Here is a 21,308-nt window from a genome sequence, read left to right on the forward strand (position 1 = left end):
TACCCCCAAGACATGCTAACCTCTCACCATGACAATAACAGTGGAGGTTGCTAGCATTTTATATCATACCCCCAAGACATGCTAACCTCTCACCATGACAATAACAGTGGAGGTTAGCATTTTTTATATCATACCCCCAAGACATGCTAACCTCTCACCATGACAATAACAGTGGAGGTTAGCATTTTATATCATACCCCCAAGACATGCTAACCTCTCACCATGACAATAACAGTGGAGGTTAGCATTTTATATCATACCCCCAAGACATGCTAACCTCTCACCATTACAATAACAGTGGAGGTTAGCATTTTTATATCATACCCCCAAGACATGCTAACCTCTCACCATTACAATAACAGTGGAGTTAGCATTTTTATATCATACCCCCAGAAGACATGCTAACCTCTCACCATGACAACAACAGTGGAGGGTTAGCATTTTATATCATACCCCAAGACATGCTAACCTCTCACCATGACAAAACAGTAGAGGTTAGCATTTTATATCATACCCCAAGACATGCTAACCTCTCACCATGACAATAACAGTGGAGGTTAGCATTTTATATCATACCCCCAAGACATGCTAACCTCTCACCATGACAATAACAGTGGAGGTTAGCATTTTATATCATACCCCCAAGACATGCTAACCTCTCACCATGACAATAACAGTGGAGGTTAGCATTTTATATCATACCCCCAAGACATGCTAACCTCTCACCATGACAATAACAGTGGAGGTTAGCATTTTATATCATACCCCAAGACATGCTAACCTCTCACCATGACAATAACAGTGGAGGTTAGCATTTTTATATCATACCCCAAGACATGCTAACCTCTCACCATGACAATAACAGTGGAGGTTAGCATTTTATATCATACCCCCCAAGACATGCTAACCTCTCACCATGACAATAACAGTGGAGGTTAGCATTTTATATCATACCCCCAAGACATGCTAACCTCTCATCATTACAATAACAGTGGAGGTTAGCATTTTAATATCATACCCCCAAGACATGCTAACCTCTCACCATGACAATAACAGTAGAGGTTAGCATTTTTATATCATACCCCAAGACATGCTAACCTCTCACCATTACAATAACAGTGGAGGTTGGCATTTTATATCATACCCCAAGACATGCTAACCTCTCACCATGACAATAACAGTGGAGGTTAGCATTTTATATCATACCCCCAAGACATGCTAACCTCTCACCATTACAATAACAGTGGAGGTTAGCATTTTATATCATACCCCCAAGACATGCTAACCTCTCACCATGACAATAACAGTGGAGGTTAGCATTTTGGGGGGTATGATATTTGTGCGTCCTAACGTTCTCACTCATTATTCATGTGTGTGTTAGTCTGAAACAGGTCATTATTCACGTACAGTGCATTTGGAAAGTATTCAGACCCCTTCCCTTTTTCTACATTTTTGTTACGTTACAGCCTTATTCTAAAATGGATTTACATTCCATTTTTTTCCTCATCAATTTACACACAATACCCCATAATGACGACTCAAAAACAGGTTTTTAGACATTTGAGATGTTTCTACAACTTGATTGGAGTCCACTTGTGGTAAATGCAATTGATTGAACATGATTTGGAAAGGCACAAACCTGTCTATATAAGGGCCCACAGTTGACAGTGCATGTCAGAGCAAAAGCCAAGCCATGAGGTCGAAGGAATTGTCTGTAAAACTCAGAGACAGGATTGTGTCGAGGCACAGATCTGGGGAAGGGTACCAAAAAATGTCTGCAGCATTGAAGGTCCCCAAAAACATGATGATTTAATCAATTTTAGGATAAGGCTGTAAAAAGTCAAGGGGTCTGAATAGTTTCCGAAGGCACTGTATGTCAGTGTGTTAGTCTGAAACAGGAGTTGAAATGGACTAGTGCAGATGCTGAGGGCGTTACTGGCTGTAGAACTCAGTCTGCACAGTGGCAGCTGCCTGCCTGCCTGCATCCTGTGTGGGTGAGACTGTGTATGTGTGGGGGTGTTTTTGTACTGTTTGTGTGGGTGTGTGTCTGCAGCCTGCCATCCAGCTGTTTCCTGTTAGCAAACATGCTGCTCTCACTGGGGTGTGTGTGTGTGTGTGTGTGTGTGTGTGTGTGTGTGTGTGTGTGTGTGTGTGTGTGTGTGTGTGTGTGTGTGTGTGTGTGTGTACGCGTGACTCAGAGCCTGTGACTGTGTTTAAAGCTTGCTGCAAAAGATAGAAGCTGACTTACTGACTTACTGTGTCTCCTATGCTCTCTGTTCTGTAACGTCTTAGTAGGCTGAGATCATCAGTGATTCAATGACTGGTGACTGTAATAGGAGTGACTCAGTGTTAATGACTGGTGACTGTAGTAGGAGTGACTCAGTGTTAATGACTGGTGACTGTAGTAGGAGTGACTCAGTGTTAATGACTGGTGACTGTAGTAGGAGTGACTCAGTGTTAATGACTGGTGACTGTAGTAGGAGTGACTCAGTGTTAATGACTGGTGACTGTAGTAGGAGTGACTCAGTGTTAATGACTGGTGACTGTAGTAGGAGTGACTCAGTGTTAATGACTGGTGACTGTAGTAGGAGTGACTCAGTGTTAATGACTGGTGACTGTAGTAGGAGTGACTCAGTGTTAATGACTGGTGACTGTAGTAGGAGTGACTCAGTGTTAATGACTGGTGACTGTAGTAGGAGTGACTCAGTGTTAATGACTGGTGACTGTAGTAGGAGTGACTCAGTGTTAATGACTGACTGTAATAGGAGTGACTCAGTGTTAATGACTGGTGACTGAAGTAGGAGTGACTCAGTGTTAATGACTGACTGAAGTAGGAGTGACTCAGTGTTAATGACTGACTGTAATAGGAGTGACTCAGTGTTAATGACTGTGTTGATTGTAGTGGGTGTGACTCAGTGTTAATGACTGATGACTGTAATAGGAGTGACTCAGTGTTAATGACTGTGTTGATTGTAGTGGGTGTGACTCCGTGTTAATGACTGTGTTGATTGTAGTGGGTGTGACTCAGTGTTAATTACTGTGTTGATTGTAGTGGGTGTGACTCAGTGTTAATGACTGTGTTGATTGTAGTGGGTGTGACTCAGTGTTAATGACTGTGTTGATTGTAGTGGGTGTGACTCAGTGTTAATGACTGGTGACTGTAATAGGAGTGACTCAGTGTTAATGACTGTGTTGATTGTAGTGGGTGTGACTCAGTGTTAATGACTGTGTTGATTGTAGTGGGTGTGACTCAGTGTTAATGACTGTGTTGATTGTAGTGGGTGTGACTCAGTGTTAATGACTGTGTTGATTGTAGTGGGTGTGACTCAGTGTTAATGACTGAAGACTGTAGTGGGTGTGACTCAGTGTTAATGACTGATGACTGTAATAGGAGTGACTCAGTGTTAATGACTGTGTTGATTGTAGTGGGTATGACTCAGTGTTAATGACTGTGTTGATTGTAGTGGGTGTGACTCAGTGTTAATGACTGATGACTGTAATAGGAGTGACTCAGTGTTAATGACTGTGTTGATTGTAGTGGGTGTGACTCAGTGTTAATGACTGTGTTGATTGTAGTGGGTGTGACTCAGTGTTAATGACTGATGACTGTAATAGGAGTGACTCAGTGTTAATGACTGTGTTGATTGTAGTGGGTGTGACTCAGTGTTAATGACTGATGACTGTAATAGGAGTGACTCAGTGTTAATGACTGTGTTGATTGTAGTGGGTGTGACTCAGTGTTAATGACTGATGACTGTAATAGGAGTGACTCAGTGTTAATGACTGTGTTGATTGTAGTGGGTGTGACTCAGTGTTAATGACTGAAGACTGTAGTGGGTGTGACTCAGTGTTAATGACTGTGTTGATTGTAGTGGGTGTGACTCAGTGTTAATGACTGTGTTGATTGTAGTGGGTGTGACTCCATGTTAATGACTGTGACTCCCAACAGCCCGACAGGCAGAACACATTACCCTGCAGCAGATGAAACACCCCTTCACAGGGCTCCAACATGTTCTCCATCAGAATGCACTTCACTGTTTGACCAAATCATGGATGTTTTGAAACTTTGGAGTGAGGTGACCATGTGATAAATGTAACTTGCACAGCCAAGTCAAAGGGTTGTAAAATGCCACTAAATGGTCCCGATCTGGAGCCCTGCCCCTTAACGTCCTCTTGCTGGAGAATAAGTAGCATCATCAGTACTGCTCTACCAAGCAAAGAGGCAGGAACTGAGTAAAAATGGCTTTTATTTACCCTGGTTTCACAGTAACCTTATGCAGTTACTGATAACATGACCCCCATTTTCTCCACACCTCAATACAATAGAGGCAGGATACTGGTCCACATGGTTAAGCAGGTATTTTAATGTAGCATAAATGACATGAACTACCGTATTTTCCGCACTATAAGGCGCACCGGAGTATAAACGCAGCAGCTAAATTGAATGATGTGTACATATATAAGCCGCACTGGAATATAAGCCGCGGGTGTTTTAATGTTTATTTACCATATGTAAGGGTTCGTGCACAGAGGGGATTGTCGGGAAAGAGATGGCTGCTTGAAAACTTCCTTTGCACAAACTGTCTCGCTCTCGTAATGTCTGTCTGTCTTGCTCTCGTTCTGTCTCTCGTTCTGCCTCTCGTACCACTCTCGGTTCCACTTTTACTTTTGCGCGCTACCTGTCTCACTCTTTTCCGGCCTCCAGCTTTTCCTGCTGGAGCCCGCCGCTTAAAGGTGGGGTGCGCGGACCGATCATAGAGCCCATAGAGTTAAAGTTGGTGGACTGTAACCTGTAAAATCCATAGATTTAGGAGGTCTTCTAGTGGCCGTTAGCTGTAAAAGTCCATAGATTAGCCGCACCGTTATATAAGCCGCAGGGTCGAAAAATGGGGAAAAAGGCGCGGCTTATAGTCCGAAAATTACGGTAATTTTCAACCAAATGAGCAGCTACTGCCTTTTTGCTTGGTAGGGCAGAGTAGTGCTCTGATAGGTCGTAGCTGCAATCTGTTATTAGACTACCTGAGCATATATATATATATATATATATATATATATATATATATATATATATATATCTGCTCAGGTAGTCTAATAACAGATGTGCAGATACAACCTATCAGAGCACTACTCTGCCTCTACCAAGCAAAAGGCATGGATGATGTGCTTTCAGATGTCTCTTGAAGTCGCTGGTGTTTTTTCCTGTCAACTTGTGGGTGCAAACACTGTCTTCTCACTTAGAAAAGTAGTTTGAATCAACATGATAAGTAAAGTGGCTCTGAACTTCACTCCTTTTTCTCCCGGGAGCTTTTACCGCCGTAGGAGTAGCCATGGTGTGTGCCTGATTTGCATCAATCATTTGTTGTCCGCCATATTGCAAATAACAGATTTCAGTCAGAGATAATGTAGTCTCGTTTTAGTTAACCCAAATGAAAAATCATTTTCGTTTAGTTCTATTTTCTTCTGGGTCTATTTAGTCAGTTATAGTCTCGTCAATTGCCACTGAAAAATAGGTGTTTTGAAGAATATCGTCACTATTTTAGTTGGTGAAATGAACACTGGTGTGGCGTGTGTGTGTGTGTGTGAGAGAAAATGAGGGAGTGAGTGAGCTCTTGCCGGTAAGTGAGTGAGTCATCACTGACTGAAGAGTGTTCCCCAACTTTCTCTGTGAAAGTGTGTCTCACTGCGTCTCAACTCAAGCCCTAATGTGTGCAGATGACTCTCATATGGGCCTGTATTCATGTCTCACACTCACAAAGGGAGCACCATGAGTCACACTATGGGGTAGAATAGGGCTTGTGTGTTACTGTCAACAATATGGACCATTGATCAGAGAGGGTGATGCTACATCTCTATATTGATTTATGATGGAGGTATAGGTGCTATGTGAAACTAACCTTGGTTTATCTCTTCCCCTCTTCTCTCTCCTCCCCTTCTCTCTCCTCCCCTTCTCTCTCCTCCCCTTCTCTCTCCTCCCCTTCTCTCTCCTCCCCTTCTCTCTCCTCCCCTTCTCTCTCCTCCCCTTTTCTCTCCTCCACTTCTCTCTCCTCCACTTCTCTCTCCTCCACTTCTCTCTCCTCCACTTCTCTCTCCTCCACTTCTCTCTCCTCCACTTCTCTCCCCTCTTCTTCTCTCCCCTCTTCTCTCCCCTTCTCTCTCCTCCTCTTCTCTCTCCTCCTCCTTTCTCTCCTTCCCTTCTCTCTCCTTCCCTTCTCTCTCCTTCCTTCTCTCTCCTCCTCTTCTCTCCCCTCCTCTTCTCTCTCCTCCCCTTCTCTCTCCTCCTCTTCTCTCCCCTCTTCTCTCCCCTTCTCTCCCCTCCCCTCCCCTTCTCTCCCTCCCCTTCTCTCTCCTCTTTTCTCTCCCCTCTTCTCTCCCCTCCTCTTCTCCCTTCTCTCTCCTCCTTCCTCTCCCTCCTCTTCTCTCTCCTCCCCTTCTCTCTCCTCCTCTTCTCTCCCCTCTTCTCTCCTCTTCTCTCTCCTCTTCTCCTCCTCTTCTCCCTTCTCTCCCCTCCCCTCCCCTTCTCTCCCCTTCTCTCCATCCCCTTCTCTCTCTCCCTTCTCTCCCTCTTCTCTCTTCTCTCCTCTTCTCTCTTCTCTCCCTCCTCTTCTCTCCCTCCCTCCTCCTCTTCTCTCTTCTCCCCCTCCTCTTCTCTCTTCTCCCCCCTCCTCTTCTCTCTTCTCCCCCCTCCCCTTCTCTCTCCTCCCCTTCTCTCTCCTCCCCTTCTCTCTCCTCCCCTCTCTCTCCTCCCCTTCTCTCTCCTCCTCTTCTCTCCCCTCCTCTTCTCTCCCTTCCTATTCTCTCCCCTCCCCTCTCTCTTCTCCCCTCCCTCTCTCCTCCCCTTCTCTCTCCTCCTCTTCTCTCCCCATCCCCCCAACAGCGTGAGGACAGCCCCAGTCCAAAGCGTCAGAGGCTATCCGGCCAATCAGTGCTGGATCTCTCCACTGTGGCCCCACCCTCAACCCCCTCTCCACCAATGAGGCCATGGGAGCTGCCCCCCAGTCGCAGACCTCCCCCTAACCCCCACCCCCACTACCACCAGGAGCGCTGCCATACACCTGCCAGACACAGACACAGGTAAGAGACTGTTACCTCACCTGGTACTGTGCTTTTAGCTTGGTTACTTTGCTTGGTTCATTAGTCAGTCAGTCAGTTACTCAGTCAGTTAGGTAGCTATTCAGTTTGGAAGATTTCTCAGTAGTCAATATTGACCAGTAAGAGCTAACATGATGATGATGATTGTAACTATGATGATGGTATATTCATAGTTAATGATTTGATTATAGTTATCAGAATGATGAAGACTTAACTCCTCCCCCTCTCCTTTCCTCCAGTCCTCCAGCGCGTCGCCAGCGTGGCCGTCTCTCCCGTCCCCCACGTCACCTCCCTCCTCCCCACCACCCTTCCCCTCCTCCCCCCTCCATCCGACTAGACCCCCAGGACCAAAACTACCGCCACCACCACCCTCACCCCCCACCAGAGCTACCCTCACCCCCTCCTCCCCCTACGGCCAGCCCCCAGCCCCTGCTAGAGGGGGGTGGAGGGAGCCCTGAGCGTTCCACCCCCCACCCTATCTCCACGGTTACTGCACCCTGCTGTCCATCATTCTCATCAAGCAGCTCACCACCACGCACAGCAGCAAGGAACCATGGTCATGGACCTACATGAACAGGTTAGACTGGGGGTGGGGGGGGGTACTTCAGTCCCAGTCTCCTATATATTAACTCTCTCTCTCTCTCCAACAGGCTTCAGTCCCAGTCTCCTATATATTAACTCTCTCTCTCTCCAACAGGCTTCAGTCCCAGTCTCCTATATATTAACTCTCTCTCTCTCCAACAGGCTTCAGTCCCAGTCTCCTATATATTAACTCTGTCTCTCTCCAACAGGCTTCAGTCCCAGTCTCCTATATATTAACTCTGTCTCTCTCCAACAGGCTTCAGTCCCAGTCTCCTATATATTAACTCTGTCTCTCTCCAACAGGCTTCAGTCCCAGTCTCCTATATTAACTCTGTCTCTCTCCAACAGGCTCCAGTCCCAGTCTCCTATATATTAACTCTCTCTCTCCAACAGGCTCCAGTCCCAGTCTCCTCTATATTAACTCTGTCTCTCTCCAACAGGCTCCAGTCCCAGTCTCCTATATATTAACTCTCTCTCTCTCCAACAGGCTTCAGTCCCAGTCTCCTATATATTAACTCTCTCTCTCTCCAACAGGCTTCAGTCCCAGTCTCCTATACGGGTGACTGCTGTCCCTCTCCAACAGGCTTCAGTCCCAGTCTCCTATATTAACTCTGTCTCTCTCCAACAGGCTCCAGTCCCAGTCTCCTATACGGTGACTGCTGTCCCTCCTCATCGTGGTCTAGTTACTCCTCTGTATACAGGACAGCACCTCCCTCCTGTCTGCTCCTCTCAACAACAGATCCCAGCCTGCAGTGTGGTCTTCAGTACCGGACAACACTACCACCCTGTGAGTAGACGGAGGGAGGGAGGGAGGGAGGGAGTATTGGGGGGTGTGTGTTTGCAGTGTGGTCTTCAGTACCGGACAACACTACCACCCTGTGAGTAGAGGGAGGGAGGGAGTATTGGGGGGTTTGCAGTGTGGTCTTCAGTACCGGACAACACTACCACCCTGTGAGTAGAGGGAGGGAGGGAGGGAGGGAGTATTGGGGGGTGTTTGCAGTGTGGTCTTCAGTACAGGACAACACTACCACCCTGTGAGTAGAGGGAGGGAGGGATTATTGGGGGGGGTGTTTGCAGTGTGGTCTTCAGTACTCCTGTGTGATTGGTCTGATGGCTTATACAGACTGGTACCAGACTAGACCAAGGAGTGGAATGATAGCTAGACAGACTGGTACCAGACTAGATGATAGCTAAACAGACTGGTACCAGACTAGATGATAGCTGAACAGACTGGTACCAGACTAGATGATAGCTGAACAGACTGGTACCAGACTAGATGATAGCTAAACAGACTGGTACCAGACTAGATGATAGCTGAACAGACTGGTACCAGACTAGATGATAGCTAGACAGACTGGTACCAGACTAGATGATAGCTGAACAGACTGGTATCAGACTAGATGATAGCTGAACAGACTGGTACCAGACTAGATGATAGCTGAACAGACTGGTACCAGACTAGATGATAGCTGAACAGACTGGTACCAGACTAGATGATAGCTGAACAGACTGGTACCAGACTAGATGATAGCTGGAACAGACTGGTACCAGACTAGATGATAGCTGAACAGACTGGTATCAGACTAGATGATAGCTGAACAGACTGGTACCAGACTAGATGATAGCTGAACAGACTGGTACCAGACTAGATGATAGCTGAACAGACTGGTACCAGACTAGATGATAGCTAAACAGACTGGTACCAGACTAGATGATAGCTAAACAGACTGGTACCAGACTAGATGATAGCTAAACAGACTGGTACCAGACTAGACCAAGGAGTGGACTGATAGCTAAACAGACTGGTACCAGACTAGACCAAGGAGTGGACTGATAGCTAAACAGACTGGTACCAGACTAGACCAAGGAGTGGAATGATAGCTAAACAGACTGGTACCAGACTAGATGATAGCTAAACAGACTGGTACCAGACTAGACCAAGGAGTGGAATGATAGCTAAACAGACTGGTACCAGACTAGACCAAGGAGTGGAATGATAGCTAAACAGACTGGTACCAGACTAGACCAAGGAGTGGACTGATAGCTAAACAGACTGGTACCAGACTAGACCAAGGAGTGGACTGATAGCTAAACAGACTGGTACCAGACTAGATGATAGCTAAACAGACTGGTACCAGACTAGATGATAGCTAAACAGACTGGTACCAGACTAGACCAAGGAGTGGACTGATAGCTAAACAGACTGGTACCAGACTAGATGATAGCTAAACAGACTGGTACCAGACTAGATGATAGCTAAACAGACTGGTACCAGACTAGATGATAGCTAAACAGACTGGTACCAGACTAGATGATAGCTAGACAGACTGGTACCAGACTAGATGATAGCTAGACAGACTGGTACCAGACTAGATGATAGCTGAACAGACTGGTACCAGACTAGATGATAGCTGAACAGACTGGTACCAGACTAGATGATAGCTGAACAGACTGGTACCAGACTAGATGATAGCTGAACAGACTGGTACCAGACTAGATGATAGCTGAACAGACTGGTACCAGACTAGATGATAGCTGAACAGACTGGTACCAGACTAGATGATAGCTGAACAGACTGGTACCAGACTAGATGATAGCTGAACAGACTGGTATCAGACTAGATGATAGCTGAACAGACTGGTATCAGACTAGATGATAGCTAGACAGACTGGTACCAGACTAGATGATAGCTAGACAGACTGGTACCAGACTAGATGATAGCTGAACAGACTGGTACCAGACTAGATGATAGCTAAACAGACTGGTACCAGACTAGATGATAGCTAAACAGACTGGTACCAGACTAGATGATAGCTGAACAGACTGGTACCAGACTGGTACCAGACTAGATGATAGCTGAACAGACTGGTATCAGACTAGATGATAGCTGAACAGACTGGTATCAGACTAGATGATAGCTAAACAGACTGGTATCAGACTAGATGATAGCTAAACAGACTGGTACCAGACTAGATGATAGCTAAACAGACTGGTACCAGACTATATGATAGCTAAACAGACTGGTACCAGACTATATGATAGCTAAACAGACTGGTATCAGACTAGATGATAGCTGAACAGACTGGTACCAGACTAGACTGATAGCTGAACAGACTGGTATCAGACTAGATGATAGCTGAACAGACTGGTATCAGACTAGATGATAGCTAAACAGACTGGTATCAGACTAGATGATAGCTAAACAGACTGGTACCAGACTAAGGATGATAGCTAAACAGACTGGTACCAGACTAGATGATAGCTGAACAGACTGGTACCAGACTAGATGATAGCTGAACAGACTGGTACCAGACTAGACCAAGGAGTGGAATGATGGCTAAACAGACTGGTACCAGACTAGACCAAGGAGTGAATGATAGCTAGACAGACTGGTACCAGACTAGAATGATAGCTGAACAGACTGGTACCCAGGCTAAGACATGTATTGTATAGAACATGAGTTATTGTGCTTCTTACGAGAGAAGTGTATCTGTTGTACATAGCAACAGATAGGTAGCTTAGTGGTTAAGAGCGTTGTGCCAGTAACCGAAAGGTCGCTGGTTCTAATCCCCGAGCCGCCTAGGTGAAAAATCTGTCGATGTGCCCTTTATCAAGACACTTAACCCTAATTGCTCCTGTAAGTCGCTCTGGATAAGAGCGTCTGCTAAATGACTAAAATGTAAATGTATAATATATTCAGGTCATTGAAGCCTCCACCCTGGTGTGATGATGTTGCTATGATTGTTGGTGTTTGCTGCCCCCTAATGGCAAAAATAATGAAATGCAGATTTATGTCGTTGACATAAAAGTAGTATCAAACCTCTCTCTCTCTCTCTCTCTCTCTCTCTTTACCCCCTCTCCCTCTCTCTCTCTCTCTCTCTCTCTCTCTCTCAGATGCTGGGGGCGTGTTCGGTGCAGCATGTGCCCTATGTCTTTCCCTCGCTCCTCTCCAGTGATGCCCCTTTCCTCCTCCACCCCCCCCCACCTCTCACCACCCCCCCCACCTCCCTCCACCTGGACAGTTCCTTCCCTTCCAGACACAACAGGCCAGATCGGTAAGAAACACATTACTCTGATTTTCATTATAATAAGGAATTGTGTTTTTATGACTTTTTCCACAAACGCAGTGTTTCTCAAAGTACCCAAACTAGTTTATTTTTAATATCCTGCCATTAGATGTGCTACCCAGAGTCTTTAACCATTAAGGTAGTGTTGCTACCCAGAGCCTTTAACCATTAAGGTAGTGTTGCTACCCAGAGCCTTTAACCATTAAGGTAGTGTTGCTACCCAGAGTCTTTAACCATTAAGGTAGTGTTGCTACCCAGAGTCTTTAACCATTAAGGTAGTGTTGCTACCCAGAGTCTTTAACCATTAAGGTAGTGTTGCTACCCAGAGTCTTTAACCATTAAGGTAGTGTTGCTACCCAGAGCCTTTAACCATTAAGGTAGTGTTGCTACCCAGAGCCTTTAACCATTAAGGTAGTGTTGCTACCAGGGTATTTAACCATTAAGGTAGTGTTGCTACCCAGTGCCTTTAACCATTAAGGTAGTGTTGCTACCCAGAGCCTTTAACCATTAAGGTAGTGTTGCTACCCAGTGCCTTTAACCATTAAGGTAGTGTTGCTACCCAGAGTCTTTAACCATTAAGGTAGTGTTGATACCCAGAGTCTTTAACCATGAAGGTAGTGTTGCTACCCAGAACCTTTTAACCATTAAGGTAGTGTTGATACCCAGAGCCTTTAACCATTAAGGTAGTGTTGCTACCCAGAGTCTTTAACCATTAAGGTAGTGTTGCTATTCAGGCCCTTTAACCATTAAGGTAGTGTTGCTACCCAGAGTCTTTAACCATTAAGGTAGTGTTGCTATTCAGGCCCCTTTAACCATTAAGGTAGTGTTGCTACCAGAGTCTTTAACCATTAAGGTAGTGTTGCTATTCAGGCCCTTTAACCATTAAGGTAGTGTTGATACCCAGAGTCTTTAACCATGAAGGTAGTGTTGCTATTCAGGCCCTTTAACCATTAAGGTAGTGTTGCTACCCAGAGTCTTTAACCATTAAGGTAGTGTTGCTATTCAGGCCTTTAACCATTAAGGTAGTGTTGCTACCCAGAGTCTTTAACCATTAAGGTAGTGTTGCTATTCAGGCCCCTTTAACCATTAAGGTAGTGTTGATACCCAGAGTCTTTAACCATGAAGGTAGTGTTGCTATTCAGGCCCTTTAACCATTAAGGTAGTGTTGCTACCCAGAGTCTTTAACCATTAAGGTAGTGTTGCTATTCAGGCCCTTTAACCATTAAGGTAGTGTTGCTACCCAGAGCCTTTAACCATTAAGGTAGTGTTGCTACCCAGAGTCTTTAACCATTAAGGTAGTGTTGCTACCCAGAGCCTTTAACCATTAAGGTAGTGTTGCTATTCAGGCCCTTTAACCATTAAGGTAGTGTTGCTATTCAGGCCCTTTAACCTGGGTAGCAACACTACCTTAAGTCAGTCTCATATTCACATCTTAAATTGTTTTACTTGCCTTCTATTCACAATGTGCTCACATTAGTCAAACTGACTTGACATAACAGTTTATAATCCATTATAACCTTTTCTCCTGGCCTAGAGAACCCTTGAGACTAGATAACACGTTTCTGTAACAGCTCATAATCCCCTTATGTATGCCTACGATCCTTCATAACACTTTTGTATGCCTATGACCCTTCATAACCCTTTTTGTATGCCTATGACCCTTCATAACCCTTTTTGTATGCCTATGACCCTTCATAACCCTTTGTATCCCTGTCATAGCCGTTGCAGAGGATAGAGAACGAGGTGGAGCTGCTAGGAGAGCACCTGTCTGTGGGAGGGGGGTTCAGCTACCCTCATGGAGGACACCACCCTTCCTCCCTGCCCCCCTCCACACCCCTCCAGTTCCTCTCTCACCACGACCCCCTGTCACAGGAGCTGTTCGGAGTGGTAAGACACACACACATACCCCACCCCTCCTCCCTGCCCCCTCCACACCCCTCCAGTTCCTCTCTCACCACGACCCCCTGTCACAGGAGCTGTTCGGAGTGGTAAGACACACACACACATACCCCACCCTTCCTCCCTGCCCCCCTCCACACCCCTCCAGTTCCTCTCTCACCACGACCCCCTGTCACAGGAGCTGTTCACACACACCTCATGCTAGCCATCAAAACACCGGCCCAAGGGCTCTCTTACAGGGCCACTCGTCCACACGTATTTGAATTTATTAAGGATCCCCATTTAGTTCCTGGCAAGGCAGCAGCTACTCTTCCTGGGGTCCAGGAAAATTAAGGCAGGTATACATTTTTTAAAACATTACAATACATTCAAAACATTTCACACACTTCCACACAGACAGAGAACAACATATCCTTACATCTATGAAGAGTTCCACACAGATAGAGAACAACATGTCCTTACATCTATGAAGAGTTCCACACAGACAGAGAACATGTCCTTAATCTATGAAGAGTTCCACACAGACAGAGAACAACATGTCTTAATCTATGAGAGTTCCCACACAGACAGAGAACAACATGTCCTTAATCTATGAAGAGTTCCACACAGACAGAGAACAACATGTCCTTAATCTATGAAGAGTTCCACACAGACAGAGAACAACATGTCCTTAATCTATGAAGAGTTCCACACAGACAGAGAACAACATGTCCTTAATCTATGAAGAGTTCTTACCTTTCTCTCTCCCTCTCTCAGCCGTACCCCCACTTCATGCCTCGGCGAATCACAGGACGTCGTTACCGTTCCCAGCAGACCGTGCCCCCGCCCCCTACCACCCTGGCTTCCTGCCTTACTTCCTGTGAGTACTTCTTGCTCTCTTGTTGTTGTAGCAACTGTGAATTAGATGTGCAATGTTGTAATAAATCATGTGTTTATATGGTATAATACTGGATGAAATGAGGCATGTGATCATCATTTGTTTATTCAAATCTCTCTCCATCTCTCCCTCTCCTCTCTCGCTCTCTCAGGTCGATGCTTCCAGTGGGTCCTACAGTCGGTCCTCCCATCAGTCTGGAGTTAGATGTGGATGATGGAGAGGTAGAGAACTATGAGGTAAGCTAGCAACACAGCTAACTACACATCTATATGGTCTCCTAAACTCTAATGGAGTGGAGGTAGTTTAATGAACACGGCTAACTACACATCTATATGGTCTCCTAAACTCTAATGGAGTGGAGGTAGTTTAATGAACACGGCTAACTACACATCTATATGGTCTCCTAAACTCTAATGGAGTGGAGGTAGTTTAATGAACACGGCTAACTACACATCTATATGGTCTCCTAAACTTTTAATGGAGTGGAGGTAGTTTAATGAACAGAGCTAACTACACATCTATATGGTCTCCTAAACTCTAATGGAGTGGAGGTGGGTTAATGAACACGGCTAACTACACATCTATATGGTCTCCTAAACTCTAATGGAGTGGAGGTGGGTTAATGAACACGGCTAACTACACATCTATATGGTCTCCTAAACTCTAATGGAGTGGAGGTAGTTTAATGAACACGGCTAACTACACATCTATATGGTCTCCTAAACTCTAATGGAGTGGAGGTAGTTTAATGAACACGGCTAACTACACATCTATATGGTCTCCTAAACTCTAATGGAGTGGAGGTAGTTTAATGAACACGGCTAACTACACATCTATATGGTCTCCTAAACTCTAATGGAGTGGAGGTAGTTTAATGAACACGGCTAACTACACATCTATATGGTCTCCTAAACTCTAATGGAGTGGAGGTAGTTTAATGAACACGGCTAACTACACATCTATATGGTCTCCTAAACTCTAATGGAGTGGAGGTAGTTTAATGAACACGGCTAACTACACATCTATATGGTCTCCTAAACTCTAATGGAGTGGAGGTAGTTTAATGAACACGGCTAACTACACATCTATATGGTCTCCTAAACTCTAATGGAGTGGAGGTAGTTTAATGAACACGGCTAACTACACATCTATATGGTCTCCTAAACTCTAATGGAGTGGAGGTAGTTTAATGAACACGGCTAACTACACATCTATATGGTCTCCCAAACTCTAATGGAGTGGAGGTAGTTTAATGAACACGCTAACTACACATCTATATGGTCTCCTAAACTGTAATGGAGTGGATGTAGTTTAATGAACACGGCTAACTACACATCTATATGGTCTCCTAAACTCTAATGGAGTGGAGGTAGTTTAATGAACACGGCTAACTACACATCTATATGGTCTCCTAAACTCTAATGGAGTGGAGGTAGTTTAATGAACACGGCTAACTACACGTCTATATGGTCTCCTAAACTCTTAATGGAGTGGAGGTAGTTTAATGAACACGGCTAACTACACATCTATATGGTCTCCTAAACTCTAATGGAGTGGAGGTAGTTTAATGAACACGGCTAACTACACATCTATATGGTCTCCTAAACTCTAATGGAGTGGAGGTAGTTTAATGAACACGGCTAACTACACATCTATATGGTCTCCTAAACTCTAATGGAGTGGAGGTAGTTAATGAACACGGCTAACTACACATCTATATGGTCTCCTAAACTCTAATGGAGTGGAGGTAGTTTAATGAACACGGCTAACTACACATCTATATGGTCTCCTAAACTCTAATGGAGTGGAGGTAGTTTAATGAACACGGCTAACTACACATCTATATGGTCTCCTAAACTCTAATGGAGTGGAGGTAGTTTAATGAACACGGCTAACTACACATCTATATGGTCTCCTAAACTCTAATGGAGTGGAGGTAGTTTAATGAACACGGCTAACTACACATCTATATGGTCTCCTAAACTCTAATGGAGTGGAGGTAGTTTAATGAACACGGCTAACTACACATCTATATGGTCTCCTAAACTCTAATGGAGTGGAGGTAGTTTAATGAACACGGCTAACTACACATCTATATGGTCTCCTAAACTCTAATGGAGTGGAGGTAGTTTAATGAACACGGCTAACTACACATCTATATGGTCTCCTAAACTCTAATGGAGTGGAGGTAGTTTAATGAACACGGCTAACTACACATCTATATGGTCTCCTAAACTCTAATGGAGTGGAGGTAGTTTAATGAACACGGCTAACTACACATCTATATGGTCTCCTAAACTCTAATGGAGTGGAGGTAGTTTAATGAACACGGCTAACTACACATCTATATGGTCTCCTAAACTCTAATGGAGTGGAGGTAGTTTAATGAACACGGCTAACTACACATCTATATGGTCTCCTAAACTCTAATGGAGTGGAGGTAGTTTAATGAACACGGCTAACTACACATCTATATGGTCTCCTAAACTCTAATGGAGTGGAGGTAGTTTAATGAACACGGCTAACTACACATCTATATGGTCTCCTAAACTCTAATGGAGTGGAGGTAGTTTAATGAACACGGCTAACTACACATCTATATGGTCTCCTAAACTCTAATGGAGTGGAGGTAGTTTAATGAACACGGCTAACTACACATCTATATGGTCTCCTAAACTCTAATGGAGTGGAGGTAGTTTAATGAACACGGCTAACTACACATCTATATGGTCTCCTAAACTCTAATGGAGTGGAGGTAGTTTAATGAACACGGCTAACTACACATCTATATGGTCTCCTAAACTCTAATGGAGTGGAGGTAGTTTAATGAACACGGCTAACTACACATCTATATGGTCTCCTAAACTCTAATGGAGTGGAGGTAGTTTAATGAACACGGCTAACTACACATCTATATGGTCTCCTAAACTCTAATGGAGTGGAGGTAGTTTAATGAACACGGCTAACTACACATCTATATGGTCTCCTAAACTCTAATGGAGTGGAGGTAGTTTAATGAACACGGCTAACTACACATCTATATGGTCTCCTAAACTCTAATGGAGTGGAGGTAGTTTAATGAACACGGCTAACTACACATCTATATGGTCTCCTAAACTCTAATGGAGTGGAGGTAGTTTAATGAACACGGCTAACTACACATCTATATGGTCTCCTAAACTCTAATGGAGTGGAGGTAGTTTAATGAACACGGCTAACTACACATCTATATGGTCTCCTAAACTCTAATGGAGTGGAGGTGAGTTTAATGAACACGGCTAACTACACATCTATATGGTCTCCTAAACTCTAATGGAGTGGAGGTAGTTTAATGAACACGGCTAACTACACATCTATATGGTCTCCTAAACTCTAATGGAGTGGAGGTAGTTTAATGAACACGGCTAACTACACGTCTATATGGTCTCCTAAACTCTAATGGAGTGGAGGTAGTTTAATGAACACGGCTAACTACACATCTATATGGTCTCCTAAACTCTAATGGAGTGGAGGTGGGTTAATGAACACGGCTAACTACACATCTATATGGTCTCCTAAACTCTAATGGAGTGGAGGTAGTTTAATGAACACGGCTAACTACACATCTATATGGTCTCCTAAACTCTAATGGAGTGGAGGTGGGTTAATGAACACGGCTAACTACACATCTATATGGTCTCCTAAACTCTAATGGAGTGGAGGTAGTTTAATGAACACGGCTAACTACACATCTATATGGTCTCCTAAACTCTAATGGAGTGGAGGTAGTTTAATGAACACGGCTAACTACACATCTATATGGTCTCCTAAACTCTAATGGAGTGGAGGTAGTTTAATGAACACGGCTAACTACACGTCTATATGGTCTCCTAAACTCTAATGGAGTGGAGGTAGTTTAATGAACACGGCTAACTACACATCTATATGGTCTCCTAAACTCTTAATGGAGTGGAGGTAGTTTAATGAACACGGCTAACTACACATCTATATGGTCTCCTAAACTCTAATGGAGTGGAGGTAGTTTAATGAACACGGCTAACTACACATCTATATGGTCTCCTAAACTCTAATGGAGTGGAGGTAGTTTAATGAACACGGCTAACTACACGTCTATATGGTCTCCTAAACTCTAATGGAGTGGAGGTAGTTTAATGAACACGGCTAACTACACATCTATATGGTCTCCTAAACTGTAATGGAGTGGAGGTAGTTTAATGAACACGGCTAACTACACATCTATATGGTCTCCTAAACTCTAATGGAGTGGAGGTAGTTTAATGAACACGGCTAACTACACATCTATATGGTCTCCTAAACTCTAATGGAGTGGAGGTAGTTTAATGAACACGGCTAACTACACATCTATATGGTCTCCTAAACTCTAATGGAGTGGAGGTAGTTTAATGAACACGGCTAACTACACATCTATATGGTCTCCTAAACTCTAATGGAGTGGAGGTAGTTTAATGAACACGGCTAACTACACATCTATATGGTCTCCTAAACTCTAATGGAGTGGAGGTAGTTTAATGAACACGGCTAACTACACGTCTATATGGTCTCCTAAACTCTAATGGAGTGGAGGTAGTTTAATGAACACGGCTAACTACACATCTATATGGTCTCCTAAACTCTAATGGAGTGGAGGTGAGTTAATGATCTACAGTCTAGTGTTTCCTGACACATCTAGCCTCTTGTTAGCTCCAATAGCTAATGCCTAGGCTTCAGCTCAGTGGGCTAAAATGATTCAAGCGTGTTGATTGGGTGTGTATCATGTTCTTCATAGTCTACACCAATCCAATGCTGTTATGTCCTCACGGGCGAGTGAATGAACGCAGCTAGGGTAGATGGGAGGACAATAGGAATTTGTCTTGTGTAGGTAGACTGTCTCTTCTCTGACCTCTAACCTTTAACCCCGCTGTCTGACCTCCAGGCCCTGTTGAACCTAGCAGAGCGTCTGGGTGAGGCTAAACCAAGAGGACTGACCAAGGCTGACATAGAACAGCTGCCCTCCTACCGCTTCAACCCCAACAACCACCAGTCAGAACAGACACTGTGAGTAGAGTCCCTTCAACAACCACCAGTCAGAACAGACACTGACTAGAGTCCCTTCAACAACCACCAGTCAGAACAGACACTGTGAGTAGAGTCCCTTCAACAACCACCAGTCAGAACAGACACTGACTAGAGTCCCTTCAACAACCACCAGTCAGAACAGACACTGACTAGAGTCCCTTCAACCACCACCAGTCAGAACAGACACTGACTAGAGTCCCTTCAACAACCACCAGTCAGAACAGACACTGTGAGTAGAGTCCCTTCAACAACCACCAGTCAGAACAGACACTGTGAGTAGAGTCCCTTCAACAACCACCAGTCAGAACAGACACTGTGAGTAGAGTCCCTTCAACAACCACCAGTCAGAACAGACACTGTGAGTAGAGTCCCTTCAACAACCACCAGTCAGAACAGACACTGACTAGAGTCCCTTCAACAACCACCAGTCAGAACAGACACTGTGAGTAGAGTCCCTTCAACAACCACCAGTCAGAACAGACACTGACTAGAGTCCCTTCAACAACCACCAGTCAGAACAGACACTGTGAGTAGAGTCCCTTCAACAACCACCAGTCAGAACAGACACTGACTAGAGTCCCTTCAACAACCACCAGTCAGAACAGACACTGTGAGTAGAGTCCCTTCAACAACCACCAGTCAGAACAGACACTGACTAGAGTCCCTTCAACAACCACCAGTCAGAACAGACACTGTGAGTAGAGTCCCTTCAACAACCACCAGTCAGAACAGACACTGACTAGAGTCCCTTCAACAACCACCAGTCAGAACAGACACTGACTAGAGTCCCTTCAACAACCACCAGTCAGAACAGACACTGACTAGAGTCCCTTCAACAACCACCAGTCAGAACAGACACTGACTAGAGTCCCTTCAACAACCACCAGTCAGAACAGACACTGTGAGTAGAGTCCCTTCAACAACCACCAGTCAGAACAGACACTGTGAGTAGAGTCCCTTCAACAACCACCAGTCAGAACAGACACTGACTAGAGTCCCTTCAACAACCACCAGTCAGAACAGACAGTGACCGGATCCCTTCAACAACCACCAGTCAGAACAGACACTGCGAGTAGAGTCCCTTCAACAACCACCAGTCAGAACAGACACTGACTAGAGTCCCTTCAACAACCACCAGTCAGAACAGACACTGACTAGAGTCCCTTCAACAACCACCAGTCAGAACAGACACTGTGAGTAGAGTCCCTTCAACAACCACCAGTCAGAACAGACACTGTGAGTAGAGTCCCTTCAACAACCACCAGTCAGAACAGACACTGACTAGAGTCCCTTCAACAACCACCAGTCAGAACAGACACTGACTAGAGTCCCTTCAACAACCACCAGTCAGAACAGACACTGTGAGTAGAGTCCCTTCAACAACCACCAGTCAGAACAGACACTGACTAGAGTCCCTTCAACAACCACCAGTCAGAACAGACACTGTGAGTAGAGTCCCTTCAACAACCACCAGTCAGAACAGACACTGACTAGAGTCCCTTCAACAACCACCAGTCAGAACAGACACTGACTAGAGTCCCTTCAACAACCACCAGTCAGAACAGACACTGACTAGAGTCCCTTCAACAACCACCAGTCAGAACAGACACTGACTAGAGTCCCTTCAACAACCACCAGTCAGAACAGACACTGTGAGTAGAGTCCCTTCAACAACCACCAGTCAGAACAGACACTGACTAGAGTCCCTTCAACAACCA

At 44.8% G+C, this 21,308-nt stretch overlaps 1 protein-coding gene across 1 annotated transcript in view; it reads left to right on the forward strand.

The window, feature by feature from the left end:
* The first annotated feature begins 7,561 nt into the window (after window positions 1-7,561).
* LOC121561713 (E3 ubiquitin-protein ligase RNF38-like) overlaps window positions 7,562-21,308 on the forward strand; it is a 17,185-nt gene continuing 3,438 nt past the window's right edge. The window contains 9 exon segments of the mRNA XM_045216129.1: window positions 7,562-7,666; window positions 8,300-8,458; window positions 11,566-11,650; window positions 11,653-11,726; window positions 13,458-13,625; window positions 14,394-14,463; window positions 14,466-14,496; window positions 14,666-14,750; window positions 19,448-19,569. Of these exon segments, the coding sequence (XP_045072064.1) occupies window positions 7,643-7,666; window positions 8,300-8,458; window positions 11,566-11,650; window positions 11,653-11,726; window positions 13,458-13,625; window positions 14,394-14,463; window positions 14,466-14,496; window positions 14,666-14,750; window positions 19,448-19,569 (818 nt within the window). The 5' untranslated portion in view covers window positions 7,562-7,642.

Source organism: Coregonus clupeaformis, unplaced genomic scaffold (genome assembly GCF_020615455.1).
Source record: "Coregonus clupeaformis isolate EN_2021a unplaced genomic scaffold, ASM2061545v1 scaf0616, whole genome shotgun sequence".
Lineage (NCBI taxonomy): Eukaryota > Metazoa > Chordata > Actinopteri > Salmoniformes > Salmonidae > Coregonus > Coregonus clupeaformis.